Here is a 17,814-nt window from a genome sequence, read left to right as displayed (position 1 = left end):
GTCAAGTTTTAACAATATGGGAAAGGGGGTGAAGGATTTTTTGAAGTCAACGGTTCTGCCTAGGGGATGTGACTTTTGAGGAAAATCCCTGTTGTTGGTCTCTACTGCTGCTGCTCTTGGTGAGGATATTGAATAGTGTTTATTAATAGTTTTCTTTCCTCCTGAGCTCTATGGGAGTGGGAACTCATGGCTTTGAGAAGTGGGGCATGACCTGGATTAATCTGTGCTTCTCTAGGGTGAAACCCTCCCTGCAGTAGTTGCCTGGCTGACAGTCTCTTGTTTATTGAAGAGGATCAGTCATCAGCTGAGCAGGTTTCTTCTGTAGGCTCATCACAGGTGGACACGACTCCAAATTGAAGGTCAAGGAACTTGACCACTGCAGGTTACAAGGTGTGTGAAGCTTGATCCAGCACCATTTAAAAAACCTCTCAGCTTTGTTTTTCCTCTGCTGAGCCCACTAGGTTTGTGTTCACCCAGCTCTGAAAGTATTTACAGCTGCCAGTTAGGCAAAGGCCAGTGCCCACCCCTTTGCTAGGGTCAGTGTTAGCAGTGGTAATGTCTCCAGTTCTGGGTGGGCAGATATCTAGATGTCTCAGAACTGCTCCCTCACCCTCCTGTGGATCTGCCTGGAGTGTCTCAAATGACCCATTCCTCCCCTCTCTGTTCATTCCCGAACCATTGACACAACATTACCTGCTCAACCTAAAACCCACTTTATAATGTCAGTGAACTCAGTGCTGGGACACAGGTTAACTCCCTCCTGGATTCTGGCCAGAGTTTGTCGAACACAGCAGAAAACGGAGTTTGACTCGATGAATTCATCCACACCTGGCTGGGCGCCACTCCTGAAGTTTTGTCCCTGAGCTCCTGACTGGAATGTATCTGGATGTGTGCAGTGGGCTTCTTAGGGATTTATCTCCCTCTGCAAAGATATATGGAGCCTCATTTAAATCTACAAGGACTTAAGTGTGAGAAAACAGGATTTTTTTTTTTAAAGCCTCTACTTCATCTTGCCTTCTCTATTGGAAGAACGAGCAGCACGTTGCAGTCTATATGCCAAAGCACTTGGTTACTCTTTTTTTTTAAAGGTTCGAATATTGCACCAAACCTTTGATTATATCTGGTGGTGTTTTTAATAAATTGTCTGAGAGCGCAAAAAGAACTTCCAGACTGTCCTGTTGGGTTGACCTAATCTCATTTTAATCTTACATCTGCAGCTCTAGGACCAGAATGTTATGCGAAATTTGTGTCACAGTGTGGAATGTGGATTTAGAAGATGCAGAGTTAATTTGCAAAGTAAGGATACCCTTATTAAACCCCCCCCCCCCCCCCCCCCCCAGAAACCTGTAGTGATATTATTTTGACAGAAGCTGTTGGGAGTTAAGGCCACCTTTGCATTTTAATGGGTAATTACTCTTGGCATCACTACCAGTACATAGCCAAAGCCCCCAGCATCCCCGGGGGACAGCGGTAAATTTGGATTTCAAGGCGGCGCAGCTAATATTTTGTACTTTGAGGAAAGGCAATTTCCGTGGATCGGGGAGAAGAGAAATCCAAGGGTTTTGGCGCTGGGAGCAGCAGCAGCAGCGCGGTGCACACAATCGATATGGGGAAGGTGGGGAGCTCGGTCCGCGCTCGGCGCTGGCAGCCGGCAGGAGAGGGCGGCAGAGAAGCAGCTCCCGGAGCCTGCACAGCACCCGAATTTCTAACAGCAGCGAGAGCGCATCGGAGCTCTCGGAAGCCAAATCCCCTTTCAAAACGGCAGCTTCAGCAGCCTTTTTTTTTTTTTTTTTTCTTAATTTTCTTTTTCTTTTTCCCCCCTCCCCCCTCCCCTTTTTAATAAAGAAAAATAGCCCGCAACACTTTGAAAATGTCAAATTCCTGCGGCAGCCCGGAAGACTCGGGGAAGCAGCGAGGCAGAGATGGCAAGATAAGAAGGGAGGATGTGGCTGATTCCCAGCCTGAGGGAAAGAGGTTGAAGCTGGGGGATGAAGGAGGAAGCAGTGGAAAGGACCCAGAAGCAGCAGAAGATGCAATAATGCCTTGTTCAGGCAGAGAGGAGCCCGTGCCCGGAGGAGGTGGTGAAGGCAAAAGTGTAAGTGAGGATCTTCAGTGGCTCAGGGAAAGGGGGAAGGGCCGGGAGGTTACCTTTGTAATTATTTGTCATCCCGAAGTTGGTAATTGGGCATCAAGAAGAGCAGGACGAATGCAACCGAGTGTCCCATCTCACTGAGAACATAAGCATGGTCCTCTAATTTCTGATCTCGCCTGCATGCTTTTTAGTGCAGGAGTGTGTGTTTTTATCTGGCTCTCACTGTCAGCTGCTTGCGAGATGAGTATGTCAGAGGAGTGATTTCTTTTTTCTTGGGGAGAAGGAATATTACCTGCTGAACTTCCTTTTCAGCTCCCTAGATCCATTTAGAAATTGGGTAAGGATTGGTGCTTTGAATTGGACAGTTTGGGTTGTTCATCAGTCTGTCCGTTCAGAATTCTAACTGCATTTATCTTGAGTGGCACTGTTTTACAGCTGGGGATGGGGGTAGAGCCTCCAGGGGAAGAGGAGAATTGGTGGTCAGAGGTCTCGTCTGGTGAGATTATGGCAAAAAAGAGCTGCTGAGCAGTTGCCTGTATAAACATCAGCGTTCCCAGGTCCTTACAGGAGGGTAACTTTGCTGCCTGGTTACTCGGCTCAGCTGAGGGCTGAGCAGCTGAGTAGCTGAGTGCTGAGTAGCTCCTGAGGCACAGCAGAGACCTCGGGGGACAGGGGGAGAACATCTGGATCCTCAGCTGCAGGTTTGCCCCTCCTGGTGCAGTTCGGGCCAGGTACTTTTCCTGGACACATCCTGGCTGCTTCCCTGGGTCAGAAACACGGGGGGAGGGTGGTGGGAACGATGTCTTGGGTGTAGGATGTTTCCTGTGCGAGTTGTCATAGGGGGAGAGTGCAGTTTTAGAGCTCACTTAAGAGCTGCTGGAGATTTCAGTGGGCTGATTTTATCCAGAAGTTTTCTGAAATGTGGGGTTTTTTTCTCTCCTGGGACTGATATCCTGAATCTAGACATGCTTCTTCAAATGAGGAGCTAAGTAGATGCTCAGCGTTTCGGTAGGATTTACATCTTTAAATAATTTGAAAGATAGTTTATTCTGTTCTTTCTTGCTGGAAGGTCATCTCTAAATGCAACAGTTTTCCTAAGCTACAGAAGTATTTAAAATGTGTGTTGGTTTGTTGATCCAAGCAGAAATCTCTTTTATCAAGCCATGTAACTGCAGGGGGTTGCACTTCGCTCTGTGTTTTGGGTTTCCAGTGCTTTATGAAGTTAGGTTCTTTCTAACTCTCAGACAGTGAAGTACCACTCTTGTTCTTATACCATTTCTGGCAGAGACTTATTTTCCCCAAAAGAAATGCAAAATACAGGCAAGTTAATTGGTCAAATCACAAGCCTTATAATTGTCTGGTTTTTTTTCCTTTTTTTTTTTACCTGAGAGTAAAGATTTTAAATCCATTCTCCTTTGTGAAAAGTATGTAGAAGTGAACATCATTATAGGTTGGGGTAAAAGTCTTTCTGATGGTACATCTTACTGTAATACCTAATTAGGAAGTTGCCGAAAAATAAGCCTTAATTGAGTAAATTTATTTTATCTTTTAAGGGATCAATGCAGAATATGTGAGAATGATGCATACCTGAATCACTGGGCTCTGCCCCAGCTGGGAGGCCTGGATTATCCCCTTATTTATGTTCTGCTACTGCAGCAAAGTTCTGTGCTGGTGAATACCTGTTCTTTTTCTTTTTTTTGTCTTTCAAGGACCTGGTATAGCTGCTCCAACTTTACATTCTGGCTTTTCATCAGGGGATTGTTAAAAATACTAACAAAGCAAATCAGTTAATGAACATTTATTTAAATGCTCGTCTCTCCCTAAATCAATTCTTAAATAGTTTTTATAATAAAATAATTGTTCTTATAGTAATTCTTAAATGAAACAGAGTTTGATTTAAAACTCATCAAAGCTCAATGAAGCTCTTCTTTCCCCTCACTTGAGTGATTTCTGTCTTGGGATGTTGCATTGTGTTTTGTATAAAGTTCCAGTTATATTTTCCCCCCTTCCCATTTAGAGCTGTCTGTCTGTTTTGGAGGCATTATTAGAAATTAATTATGTGACATTTGAAATCCTGTTAACATGCATTTTTTCCTTAAAGCAATAAAAGCTTGTTCAACAATGACTGTGTCTGTCACCTTGTGCAGAGCGAGCTGCTGAAAAAGATGGACTGTGTGCCCTTAGGAAACACTGGAATGACTTCATTTCTGTGCTTAGAAGAATCTTTATTTTATAGGCATAGTGGTATGGGTAATCAATGCATGCATTGGAGGAACATTTCCTAATAGTCCATTATGTCGTCCACATTAAAGAAGGACATTTAAAAAAATTATAGGCTTTGACTCATTTTTGGACTAGTAATAAAAAATCAGCACAGTGTGTGTGCTGTTTCTCTGTTTATTCCACTGCTGTTTTCTCATCCAACAGCATTCTTGGGTTTAAAGGAAGAAATCTACGTTGGTCAGCTGCTCCAGCTCATTATTCCACTTATTATGGAATCTTGGATTCTGGAGAATGCAGACACAATGTATATTTTATGCTCCTGAAGTGATGTGGGCATTTCCTTGGCATCCTGAGTTGACAGCAGGAGCTGCTGCTGGGCACAAGTTGGTTGCAGAAGGATTTTTGTGTCCCTGGACAGAGCTCTCTTCCCTGCCTTGGCAATGAGGGGCTGCATTTGCCAGCAGCTGGCTGGCAGCAGCACCTGGAGCGACTCCTTCCCTTAGTGCTGAAGACTGGTTCATGCAGTAACCTGGGGTCAAACTGCAATTGTTAATTTAGGTGTCTATTCAAATAATTTTGCTTCTTGCCTTCATTGTGGTGAGGGAGCTGCTGGTGGCAGGTGTGAACCACACAGTCCAGGGCCATGGAATTGTTGCCTCTGGGATGTTTCTTCCTGGCAGAGCCCCAGGATGAAGCCTTTGGTTCAAACCAAGGGGCTGCAGTCTTTGTAGTGAGGTTCAGTGTGAGGAATCCTTCACTTGGTGCAGACGGTGGGGAATGGCCCTGGGGAAGTCTGGCGAGTCACTGCTTTTCATCCAGTTTGGGTAAAAGTCTTTAACCAGGGTCTCTGGAGAATTCCACTCCCAGCTGTGTGCCTGGAGGATGACCACAGCGGGCAGCTCTGTCATGTCACAGGGTTGATTGTCACCCTGGCCATGGCCATACACTGGAAATCATTAAATTGGGCTGAAGTTGTATTTCCTGAAATAGGGAATGTGTGAAGAATTAAACATGCAAGTGCTGACTTCTCTCTGGGCTGATGGACATGAGACAGACTCACAGCTACCCATGAGTGATCATCAGGAGAGTGGATCCCTGTAATCCATGTGTTCTTGTCATTCTAGAATAGTCCTTTTTTATCTCTCTTCAGCCAACTCTTTGTCCATATGCCTGCTGAAAGTTCTTTGGATTTTGGTGCAAAGACATTTCTGTTTCCACAAGGCCTCCTTTGTTATGAACCCAACCTTCCCCCCTGTAAATATTTGTACCAAGTTTAGAGAACAAGACTAAATTTCCTAGGCTTGGTTTGACTTCTGCAGTGTTCTCACAGCATTCAGCTTCCTAAACTATGTGTTCATCTGTAATGCCACCTGTGCCAGGAGAGAGCTTGAACTTTTGCCTTTTAAACAACTTTCAGAATGACTTTAATGCATTTGTGAATTAACGTACTGTTTAATTTTTTTAAAATTGCCTTTGTGAATACTTGGGTAGAAGTAGTGTGAAGAAAAAAATGCAACTTTCTGTTGCTAACATCAGAAGTAACAACTTTATCCAGTTTTGGGACTGTCATGTTGTAAAAGAAAATGTGAGGAAAGTATCTGAAAAAGTGCTTAGTACATTTGTAGGAGGGGAAAACTGGTTTTGCTGATCAACTCTGAAGAATTAACTACACCAAACTTGTATCATGCGACAAATCCAGCATTCTGAATTTCAGATGTTGATGGAATTGTAAATCCAGTTTAGATGGGGAGATGTGACGTGCTATGCAATGCCCTTGTCTCTGCATAGAGCACAAATTGCACCTTGTCATTACTCTGAGTAATTCATTTCAGTATTCCTGAAGTGTGGAAGAAGATACCTTGGAAAGCTGAGAAACACGCATTGAAAAACTGATCATTTAAAAGGAGGAGAGGAAGGGTTTTCTAGTAATTAAGATAAGAGCTTCAGCTCAAGATAAAATCCCCTTGTTTGAAGGATGGGTCTGCGTTTGTGGTATCAAATTAAAAGCTGTGTCAAGACCAGGCGTGGATGTAGGACCTGAACCACATCTGGATTCCCTGCAGCAACTTCAGTGTGTGCCTTCAGCAGTGTGAGCTGCTCTTCTGGAGGGGCTTGGGGTAAATAACAAAGACTTTAGGAGGCATGGAATGTGAGTATGGTGTTGATCTCGATGAGTGAAACACACTTTTTTTATCTCTTGTGTTTACCTTGGGTTAAAGTAATTTTTGGCTCAATAACTCAAGGCTTTTTCATTAAATACATGCATAAAACATAGAATCAAGGGTAAGAATTGGATCTGAAATCTGACAGTTTGACATTTCTGTGGATTGCCACACAAGGTTAAACTGTATTAGTGCAGTTTCTCATGCGCTTTTTCTGTTTTAGGACATTTGTTTGCTCCTTACAGTTGGTTTATTACAAAACCTGATTTAGGTGTGTATGGCTTTGTGATCATGATTGCATTTATAAATACTACCCTAAAGAGGAAATGTGTTTGAGAAGGGAGAAGCTGGAATGGTGGGTCTGTCTGGACTGAGAGTCCAATTTAAGGTGCTGGTTTTTGACTCCCAGAGTTCTAAACAGATTGAACCATTCTGCTGTCAAGGCAGTGGTTTAGTTCTTTTTCTCTCCTCTTTATAAAAGTGTTTCAATCTATTGAGTTCCTTTTGTCCTCAGACTTTATGGAATGGACGTGTTTTGGGAGAGCACCATAGATTTAAAGTGTTTTGAAGAGCAGGACATTTGTAACGTTTTGCAGACTGCATCTGCCTTTCCTCTCTTTCCTCTTTTGGGTCTGATTACCTAATTAGAGGATAACTGAAGGATTTAATCTATTGGCTTGTGAGGCAGGCTGTGATAGATGCTGGAATTACTGCTTTTGTTTTGACACAATCAAATTCTGTGATCCAGGACAGAGACATAATTATTTGCCTTTGGAAGTGGGAAGAAAGGAGATGATTCTTTAGAAGTCAGTGGTGGTATTGATACAAGGTGCTGGAGTTAATTCCTCAGAAATATTTCCAAAATCAAAGTAAAGGAGCTTTGATAGAAAGGTGTGGATAAATCAAAAATTGGTTTGGACTTGATTCCAAGAACAAGAACAAGCTGAAATGAAATGTTCTCCCTAAAACTGATTCATCTTCCCGTTAACCTCTGACTGGTGTCAGCAAATTGTCAGCAAACAATGGCTCTGGAGCTTGAGCAGGAATAATTGCAGCCAAGCAGTGCCTGAAACAAGGAAAGGCAGCAGAGAGAGACCCTTAGGAGTGACCTTGCTTTGCCATTTTTCCTGTAGCTGCACTAGATGGCAGGGGTTAAGTGTGCAAAACTAAAGGCTTCGTGTGCATTATCCTATTATTTTGTCACGAGGGAAATTTTATTTAATTCAGCAAATAACGGCCTGTTTTCAACAAGCAATTTCAACCAAGTGCAACATTGGTCAGTTGTGTTTACTCATTGGAAGTTCAATTTCACAGATAAAGAGCATGCATGGAGCATTTCTATCCCAATTTGAGTAATCAATTGCCTAATATTACAATTTTTGTGGAGTGACTGGAATATTACTTTTGATTGAAATTAAAAATGCATTAAAATCTTCCAGAGTGCAAAAGAAGACATTTGTGATCTATGTTGAATTAGAGGAGATATGAAATTAAGATATTTATATATTGCTCTTATTTGCTCCACTTCCTTCTTCTGTATGCCAACATTAGCCATGAAAAAAAATTTATTTCAAGTCTCTGGGATTTAAAGATTAATATTTTTTAAAAAATTATTTTTATTTTTATTTTTATTTTAAATACTTGCAGGTCTTAGTCATTAGCCCAGACTACAACAATGAGAAATAAGTCCCAGAAGCTAAGTAAAAATTGAAAATGGAATCAGGCTGGTGCTTCACTGGTTGTCCCTTTCCTGTGGAGCACTCAATGTTCTAACTCATTTGGGATCCATTATTACTAAAGAGTTGCCTATTTTGTTCCATTAAATTAGGCTGCAGGATCTGCTGCACTGCCACCCATGTAATTTCCCCCACAGGAATGCACTTAATGTGTTCTAATGTTCTAATGCTTTGCCCACTGTGCACTTCTTAAACAACCCAAGGATTTATAGGCAGTCTTGTCTACACTAGAAAGGACCTTATCCTTTAAATTCAGGATACAGAACATTTGCTTTTGATGGCTCTTGTGTTCTGATATCTTCTGGCCCCTTCAGGGACCTTTAAAATGGGCAGAACTGGTTCAACACTGGTCACTGCCAGCAAACTTCAAATAGCTTGGTGTAGGAAAATGCAACAGTTAAATCACTTAATCTGGTGTCGTTGACTCTAAGTGCTAGATAATGAAGTAATTCTCAATTAGTTGTACTGATAGTTAATTAATAAGGTCTATCTAAGATTCACAAATCAATGAGAAGTGTCTGCAGTCCTTGGTAAGGATACTTTCATTCCAGTCTGAAAAGCAAAACTTGTTTAAAGTGAAATAATATTTCCTGAGCACAATAATTCTGATACAATCTATTCTCCTTTCACCTGCTGTTCCTATCCCTTCCTGTTTCCAATATATTGAATGTCAGCCCTACTGCACAGGAACATGGCTTTAGGATCCCTAGGAAAGGACACAACCCTGGTCCCTCATTTCATAAGAAAGATCTTTCTTTACTGAGTTGGGCACTGGACAGACAAGTGGAAAGGTGGAAGCATGGTTGTCCAGGGTTTTATGGCAAGGATCGTGCAGGGTCATAAATGGCCCTCAAGAACTGAGCAGGGACACCACAGAATCAGCCACTGGCATGGACTTGGAAGGTTTCTCTGTTTTCCAAGGGTTCTCTGTTTTCCCAAGGTTCTGAGTTTTCCCTTAAAGAGCTGAGCAAGGACAGCACAGGATCAGCCATTGTTGGATGCACTGAAAGGGCTCTGTATTTCCCCAGCTCCTGTAATTATTTTGCTGGTATTGGTTACCCTTAAGCATAATGAGACGGTGAAAAATTGACAAATTTTCACAATGTTTCCATTCTTTTTACTGTCTATGAATAGTTTGATAAATTCCTGTTTTAGCTGAGTTGCACTGTGCATTCAACACATTTTATCTTCAGGGAGTGTTATTTTCCACAAAATGAAGGCTAATCACAAAAAAAGATAAATGGATTTAGTATGTGAAATTATGAAGTCACCACACTGGGACTCTCTCAGTTCCTTGAGCTGGGTCACAACTAAATGGAAATGAAACATTCTTATCAATAATGCACTGGGGAAGTAACATCTGTTCTGAGATGCTGAGAGGTTCCTTTTTCATTCACTAAAATATTTATTTCAACTAAAAAACCCTAATCTTTTCACTGTCTCCAGAGGGCAGAATCATTGACTGTTATGTTTCGAAACTGTCTGTGAATTACAAGAGTCCATATAAAATGGAAAGAATGCTGATTGAGCAATTAATCACTTTTTTACTTAATTTAAAATAAATAATGACATTCTAGAAAGCTGTTGCATTAGCTCCAAAAAAAAAAAAAAAGACTGATTCTTGGGAAAGCAGCAGGACAAAATTTCTTTTTCTCACTGCAGGCTGGGTTCCAACTCTTGCAGGCACAAAAACAATAGTTTTTGGTGAAGTGACAATATTTTCTTCTAATAAGACAATGTTGTTACACACGTTACATAAAGGTTGCTGTTCTTGGCCACCCATCTATAGATCCTTCTAAGGTTTCAAGGCTGGAATCGGCTGCTAGATTCTTGTTTCTGGTAAAAGTTAATTCTGTCTCCCTAAATTCTGTTTGAGCTACAATATGGAATTTCTTACAAAAACGGCCACTGTTGATTAAAGGCTTCAGGTCATGGATAGCTCCTTAAGTGTCCAGGTAAATTTCTTGTTGTAGATAACTATTCTTAGAATAAAAATATAAGTTCTTGCCTGCAGTTAGAGTTTGCCCAACTGCTCATCCCAGCCTGAGCGGATTTTTTGGCACCAGATGTTATTGACTCTCATGATGGGAATAAACTCATCTCCTCTTCCTGGATAAGCCAAGCATCTGGATCCATGTGCTTTGTTTTCCATCCTGCAGGTCTGTGCTCCCCATCTGAAATAATTCATCTGTGCCCTCGCTGGCTCTTTGCAAATTCAACATTTTTGCAGAAAGCTGATTCTGCTGGATGTCCCCAGTTAATATATCAATGGTTTAGGTCCTGCTTGGCCTGGGCTCCACATTCATTAACCAACAGCTGCCAGTGTCACAAAACATTCTGTGTTTGTCCACATGGAAGTGTATTTTTGTCAGACAAACCCAGAATTTATTACTGCAATTTGATTAAAATTGTCTGAAAATTACCAATGCCTTGATTTATACATACCCACTTTCCAATTCACTGGGAAAAAAAATCACTGAATGATATTCAGGGAAGAACAGATTCTTGTGGGATCTTAATTGCAGAGGCATCTTAATTGGAATGACTCTGCTCCTGCTCCTTTTATTTTTTTCCCCTATCTGCTCAGTTTTAATTCATTTTAAAGTGTCCTGTGTAGCTGTGCACACAAACCAATCTGGAGCTGGTAGCACTCCAGAGTGGTTGCTCAATTGTGATTTTAAAAATTCTTTATGTAACTGAGCAAAAAAATCAAAACTGAATTGATATCTTGTTATCTGTTGACAAACGAATTTTGCCCCAGTGATAGTTTTCCAGGCCCCTAATCTTCCCAGCTGACAGGTCAGTTTGGGTAATTGTAATTCAAACCCTGTGTGGTGTCTGGGGACTCAGTGTCTTCCAAGCTGGAAGCTTCCCAGGCTGTTTTCTTGGGAGTATGTGCGGTGTGCATTGTTAGCAGGGAAGCTTTTAACCAAAGCAAAATGAGGGAAGAAACCCCCCAAAAATCCCATCTGTGTGGCTGAAAAAAACTCTGGGCCAGTGTGAGTCTGCAGCTGCTTGGTGACTGCAGGGGAGGATGTGATGGTGCTGGAAGGGATCAGGATACCCCAGTCCCCTGTTTGCTGCAGACAATGATTATTAAGTTATGTCTCAATGCCAGGTGGAAGGAATCTCCCCCTGGAGGTGTCTGGGGTGACCCCTGGGTGCTCTGAGCCAGGCACACTGTCCTGTGTTCAAAGCAAGATGTATTCTATTTCCCATCTGTTGAAACTGGCTGGGGAGGTGTTTCTTTCCTCATGGCTCCAGGGGCAGTGGGCAGGTGTGTTCTGTTAATGGGCCAGCTGTTAAACCAGGTGGGGCAGTGTTCTTTATCTCTTCCACCCCCCATCCTCCCTCCAGGGGATATCTGCTGTTCATGGGCCATCGAGGCTCACTGCACGGCTGATACAATTACATCATCCCATTGGGAGATGCCCCAGCCAGGGGGAGGAGCCCAGCATTCCTACCTGGATAAAACCTGAGATTCAGAATAACAGGACAGCCTGTTTGCACTGGATTCCCAGAGGAAGACCAGACCCATCTCAGCACCACTGGACCTTCAGAGGAAAACTGCACCCTTCTACAGGATCATCTCTGCTCCAACAGAACCACATCTGTCACTGCAGGAGGACTTACCTGGACTGACCAACAGGGTGTCAGGTCATGTTCCGACTTTGTCAGTGTTTATTCTTTTTTTGTTCATTTGCTTTTTGGTACTACTACATCTTTAATATTCCTAGTAAAGAACTGTTGTTCCTATTCCCATATCTTTGCCTGAAAGCCCCTTAATTTCAAAATTCTAATAATTCAGAGGGAAGGGGTTTTCCATTCTCCATTCCAAGGGAGGCTCTGGCTTTTCCCTAGCAGACACCTGGCTTTCCAAACTAAGACACACAGGGAGTCAGGGACCATCAGCAGGCAGAGGGGTGAGCTCTCCTGGAGCTGCTGGCACAACTCTGGAGAAGAGGAGGAAGGGGGCTGACAGAGGTGGGGACAGTCTGGGCTGAGCCCTGGTAGTCTCTGATTTCTCCTGTATCATAAAAACCTTCTCCCAGTGGTGTTTGTGCAGTGTCAGTGTTGTCTCTGCCAAAACACCCTGAAACAGGCTGCAACATGAAAGTTCTCCCAGCCTGGGGCGTTGACTTGTGGAACACCTATGGCACAAGCTTAGCAAAGTCAGTGCCTGGTGGTGCTGAGAGGACAGAGGCACGGTTTTGTGTTGTTTAGTTTCTTTTTCCTGTTTGTTTATTTTTCACTGGGGAAAAAACATAATCTCACCGAGTAATATCTTTGCTTAAACCACCTTGTTAAAAAAAAAAAAAATCAGTAATTCCTGATTTTTCATGCCAATTGCTCAGTTCTCTCATGGCAGTCTTCATTAGAGCTCCACATACACAAATGATAGCACCCTATTATCTGTTTACTTTCCAAAAGCTTGCTTTTGTAAAATGAACAACTACTTAAATTGCTAAAGAAGATTTTTTTTTCTTTTTAATACCAGCTGCATAATTGCTAAGGTTGCTGCTGTTAAATCTGTTTGCTAAAGGAAAGGGGCTCCTTCATGTGTTACTCCTCAGCCCTTCATCTGGAGGTTCTGAAGAAGCTGTCAGAGATCACTAAATCAATATTGAGATCTGAATGCTGCCAACAGAGAGAGATTGCAGAATGGAATTGGTCACACATATGGTCACATATGTTTTATGTGATTGTGCAGATGTGTGCACATCCTTGGTGCTGCTTTAGTTGTGCATCAGTTTTAGTAATTGCCAGGAATACTTTTCTTCTGAGCTCAAAGTCCAAAATGCCCTACTTGATTAATGTATAATTTTGCATGCTGATCTAAGGAATGCTGGAAATGAAATGTGACTATAAACAAAAGCTTTTGACTTTCTCAAGCACTGACCCCACTCCTTGGGCTAAAGAGCTGTTGTCTGAAGAAAATGATGACTTTCAAGGTGTAAAATCTGTTCTTTGTCACCTCAAGAGATTGCCAGGGCTTTGAAAATTCACTGATCCTTTCTTTCTCCTCCTCTTTAGTTTGAATTTTTCAAATTGATTCCCCTGGGAGCAGGAGGATGGGCACTCTGGGGGTGTGGAGCTTGGTTCCAGCTGGCAGAGATCCCTGCTCCCAGGTCTGTAGCAGGGTACCTGGTAGCACACTGTTTATTTAATCAGCAATTGCATCAGGAACATTTTCAAAGAAATGGACATTTGTGTATCCCTTACTGGGAATGTTAAATCAGTGAGGTGACACCAGCTCTCTGCTGTCCCAGTACTGAAATTATCCCAAGGCAGTATCCAGACTATTCCCCTCACGAAAACAACACTCAAAACCCAGAATCACCCACTTTCCATTGAGTGCCTTGTAACTAATTAATTCCAAAGGCATCTGGTGCAAAGTGCTTCAAGTGCCAAAGAAGTGATCAACAGCTTCAAGTATTAAAAACTTCAAGTTTCATCTGAAATAAATGATATAAAGTCATCTGAACAGTCTTCCTTATGAAGGCAGTTTATTATTTATGGAGACCTTAAAGGGGATTTGGAGGCAGGCTGATGAAATGTCACTACTTTCGCCTGACAAAGTAATTGTATTTTAATGAAGTAAAGCCTCTCATTTGAAGAGATGATGTTGGCTGGTGGGGGAATACACAGACAAAATGTAAGGGAATAAACTGGGGAAAGAATCTGCTTTTCTCAGAGGTGTCAAGAAGAGAGGGAGCTAATTCAAGGACTTGTTGTGAAGCTCCCAAGGTGCTTCACTGTTCTTGATGCTCCCTTGAAACCAAGGAAATCAGTCACTGAAGTCACAGCACAGAGGATGAGACATGTGTCTCATGGAGCTGGATGTCAGGTTTTTTTAAAACATTTAAGCTTTGCTTGGTCCTTGACAGCGTTCAGACAATTTGTTCCTCGTTGCAGTGTTTAACTCGTGGTGTTTGTCAGCTGTGCCTTGGTGGCACTGGGTGCTGCTCTGCAGAGAGATGGCAGAAGGCAAAGGTTCAGTGAGTGGTGCCCCAAGATCCATGCTTCTTCAGGAAATCACAAAGATAAAAGTGCCTGTGAATCTGACTCATGTTTTGTTTTCTCCCTTTGCATGGTGATTTCCCTCCTACAGCTTTCACTTAGGAAGAAGTTAAAATCTCTTTGCTTTTAGTTGTACTCATATTAGTTCAGTCAAGGATCCCCTGGCTCCAAAAACACTTTCTTAGCACAATTCCCCAAGAATTAGTTGCACCACATAAAGCAAGTAGTTCAAATTCTCATATTCTAGGATTACCCATTTTTAAGCAGCAACAATAGAAGTTGAACACACGCATCTCTGTTAAGTTCAACTAAAACTTATTTTGAAAAGTATCATGGGTTTGTCGGATGGAAGGTTCATGTAAATTTAGGAAATGTGTTTAGTATTGCTGATAATAAAAGTCCAATTTCTCCTGAAGGGCTGATAAGCCACAGCGTAAAGGCGACTTTACATATTCAATGTAAATTGTTTTTTCATTCGGTGCCAAAAAGTCCTGCAAAGGCCAGGCAGACTCCCCCACCTTTGAGATGAATTTTTCAGTATGACTGCAGCAGAGTTTGATTTGCAAACACAGCATCTAATTTCCTTTAGTTTTGGCTTAAGGAACCTGGTTGATTTCTATACAACACCTAGTAGACATATTCTGTTTTCACTTAAACTGAGAGGGCAGTGGGATCTTCCTAAATCTTCCAGGACCTGAGCCAGAATCTGATTGTTACATATGCCCAAAACTTTGAGCCCCCCGATACTTTCTGCAGAACTGACAGAAACATTTCATTAAACAAATGATGATGTTTGTTTTCTTGTGTTTTATATTTTTCTGTTCTTTATTTTATGGTGTATTTGCATGAAAATGGCATCTTGAAGAGTGATCTGCTCCTGATGCTAGTCCCTCACCTGGAGGCACAATCTCTGCTTGGATTTGCAATTAGTTCCTGTGGAATTGATTGTTGCAGTGGCGGAGCTGCTGCTCTGCTCTTGGGTGGAAAGGGAGCAGCAGGAGCTGATGAATACTTAAACCACCCGAGTTTTATGCAAAAATCTCTGCAAAATTACACACACCGGGGGAAAGATGGAATTGAGAAGCCACGCAGACCAAGTGGAATGGTCTTAAAAGTGTTTCCATCCCTGAGCTGTCTCTCGTCATGCCGGTGTTAAATTAGGAAGCAGTTGTGCTGCAGAAGCAGCAAAGCTTATTTGAGCCTACAAGGAACTGCCCAGAGCTATTCTCAGACTATTTTAACTTGATTAGGATACCTGTGGTTGCAGCAGGATTTCTGTTTTCTGGGGGAGGAAATCATCACTTCAAGGTCTGAAATAGGAGTTCCTGAGGTAGGAATTAGGATAAGAATGGTGGCTTGAGCCAGGCACCAAACCCACCTCTCAAACAGAGCAATCCAGAACTGTATTAACAATGTTCAAAGTACTAAAAACACATTCAGTGAGAAAGCAAAGCAGATCTGGATTGAGGCAACTGCATCTTCTGGGAAAGTGATATTTTGTGTGCAGGTGTCTGTGCCAGCCCCTCAGTTCCACCACTGTCCTGTCCTGGACAGATGCAGCAGCAGGCTCTGATGAAGTGTGGCCTTGAACTCTGTGAGGCTGAGAACGAAGAGCTAAACTGCTTTTGCAGTTCTCTGAAGTTTCCCCTCCCGTCTCATGAGTTGTTTTCTCAGTAACAAGTTCTTCGTGTGTGCCCTCCCAGCTGTTGGGAGATCAGATGTGTTTTCATTTCTGTGGGTGTTCTAAGGATGTCTTTGGAAGAGTTACCAAGGGCAGCCTTGGTGTGTAGTATTTGGTACCAAATACAGGCTCAGCATTTTAGCGTGTGTGGAAAATGGTGTTAAAGAGAGAATGTCTCACTAGATAAAAGTGTTTCTTTAACTTTGCCCCTCGTTCTCAAATTCATTTTGAAGTCAATGAGGGTTTTTTGTTGTGGGTTCATTCAGTTTCATTCAGTTCATTCAACCCACAACATTTAGCAGGGTTGAGGGAGATTCCTTCACAGTTTTCATGGAGATGAAAGAGCCAACACAAAGCAAAGCCACCTCCTTTCCTCCTTGTAGCACGAGGTGCCTTGTAGAACATGGTCAGAAACTCCAAAACAGGAGACCTGAAGCAGGATGTGAGGAGATGTTTCCAAGCAAACGTTTCCCAATACGTGCAGCAGGTGGGTGGAATGAAAAGACTGCTCCCCGGCAAAGGCACCCAGACGTCTGAATTGTTCCTGCTGGCTTGAATGCAGATGTGCGGCTGTGGACTCCACTGAAGGGCAGGCTGGCAGTGCAAACCAGCTTTAGTGTCTGGGGCAGAGAGTAAGCCTGTGTGCCAATATTTTGTAATTACTAAATGTACTGAGAGAATTAGAATTGCCTTTTCTGACACAGGCACTTTGGGCAGCCTCACTGGTTTGTTCAGTTTGAATTCTGTTGCATGGTTCTGGCCTGAGAGGGATATGTGTGAGAGCTGAGAGAGGATGTCTGACTGTGCATCTGCACGGACAGGTCACATCCCAAAATAACACGAGGGGCTCTGAAACCCAAACAAAGTGCTGAGGCCATTATCACATTGCCTTCAGGGAGGGCACAAATCAATGCTTCACCCTCACTGTTCTTTCTGAAGTTGTTTTTGGAATCTTGGTATTTAGCAATCCTCCATGCCTGACTCTTGTTCCCTGCTTTGCTCCCCCCTCAGCATCCCCTGTCCTTTGGTGTCCCTCTCTCCAGGGTGAGTTTGGTGCTCAGGAGCCAGCACAGATCCGCAGGGTTCTGCCTTTCACCTGAGACTTTGGGAGCTGCAAGAAAAAGCTGCTCATTAGAGAATGGGATCACTTTCTACCTCCATGGCCCGTTCATCTATGAGATATGAATATGTTAATTTCCTTGAGTGATTAAGGAGCTAAATTTCAAGCCTGCTTTTATTCTATTGTGACAGTGGCAGAATGCTTTCTTCTACTTTGCTTTGTTATTATAAACACTAAATAGCCATTTTACCTTCCCTCTGTAAATGCTGGAAGGCTGCAGTGGGAAAAGAAAGCAGCCAGCACTACCTGCTTTGAAGAATAAAAGAATTAAATAATCCTGAAGCTGATTCCTATCACTTGTCATGTTCTTTGGGCTTCACCTGTTGTGGGGAAAAATAAATTAGTTTCTGTAAGAATGAGGACAGTTGTGTCTGTGGGGACTCAACTGCCAAATGTCACCTTAAGCGTTATAAAATTTGCCAAGAGATTAACATTAAGAAATACAAGAAATTGTACAATTAACATGAGAAAAGTGTGTGTGTGTGTGTGTGTGTGTGTGTATGAAATCTCTCTAAATCTTCCAAGAAATATGTTGGACTTATCATAAAGCTACTCTTGGATTACCAACTCCAACTATTAAATTGTAAGTAAACCTCTTTTTTTTTTTTCTTCGCATCATGAATCTGCCTTCAATCATATTATAAAAGTAACAATTTTAGATGCAGTTTTTCTGTTAACTTCTACATTTTAAGCTGCTTGGGTGATATTTTAGTGACAGATTTATCTGTCAGACTGCAAACAGGAATGTAAGCTGCTACACAAGAATGTAAATGAAAAGC

General features: G+C 42.3%; 1 protein-coding gene across 12 annotated transcripts in view; it reads left to right on the top strand.

Annotated features, from left to right (window-relative positions):
- Positions 1-1,870: 1,870 nt before the first annotated feature.
- Positions 1,871-17,814, top strand: part of RBFOX1 (RNA binding fox-1 homolog 1) — a 1,151,565-nt gene continuing 1,135,621 nt past the window's right edge. For 3 of the 12 annotated variants that reach the window (XM_066197687.1, XM_066197681.1, XM_066197677.1), the window contains exon 1: positions 1,957-2,095. In XM_066197687.1, the coding sequence (XP_066053784.1) occupies positions 2,039-2,095 (57 nt within the window). In that variant the 5' untranslated portion in view covers positions 1,957-2,038. Of the gene's footprint in view, positions 2,096-17,814 lie in introns of all 12 variants that reach the window. The other 9 variants (XM_066197682.1, XM_066197683.1, XM_066197684.1 and 6 more) reach the window with 7 other exon arrangements.

This window comes from Chamaea fasciata, unplaced genomic scaffold (assembly GCF_029207755.1).
Source record: "Chamaea fasciata isolate MVZ Bird 193981 ecotype frontalis unplaced genomic scaffold, bChaFas1.0.hap1 SCAF_16, whole genome shotgun sequence".
In the NCBI taxonomy this organism is placed as follows: Eukaryota; Metazoa; Chordata; class Aves; order Passeriformes; family Sylviidae; genus Chamaea; species Chamaea fasciata.
Note: the sequence above shows the minus strand (reverse complement) of the source record. Positions and strands in the feature narration are given on the sequence as shown.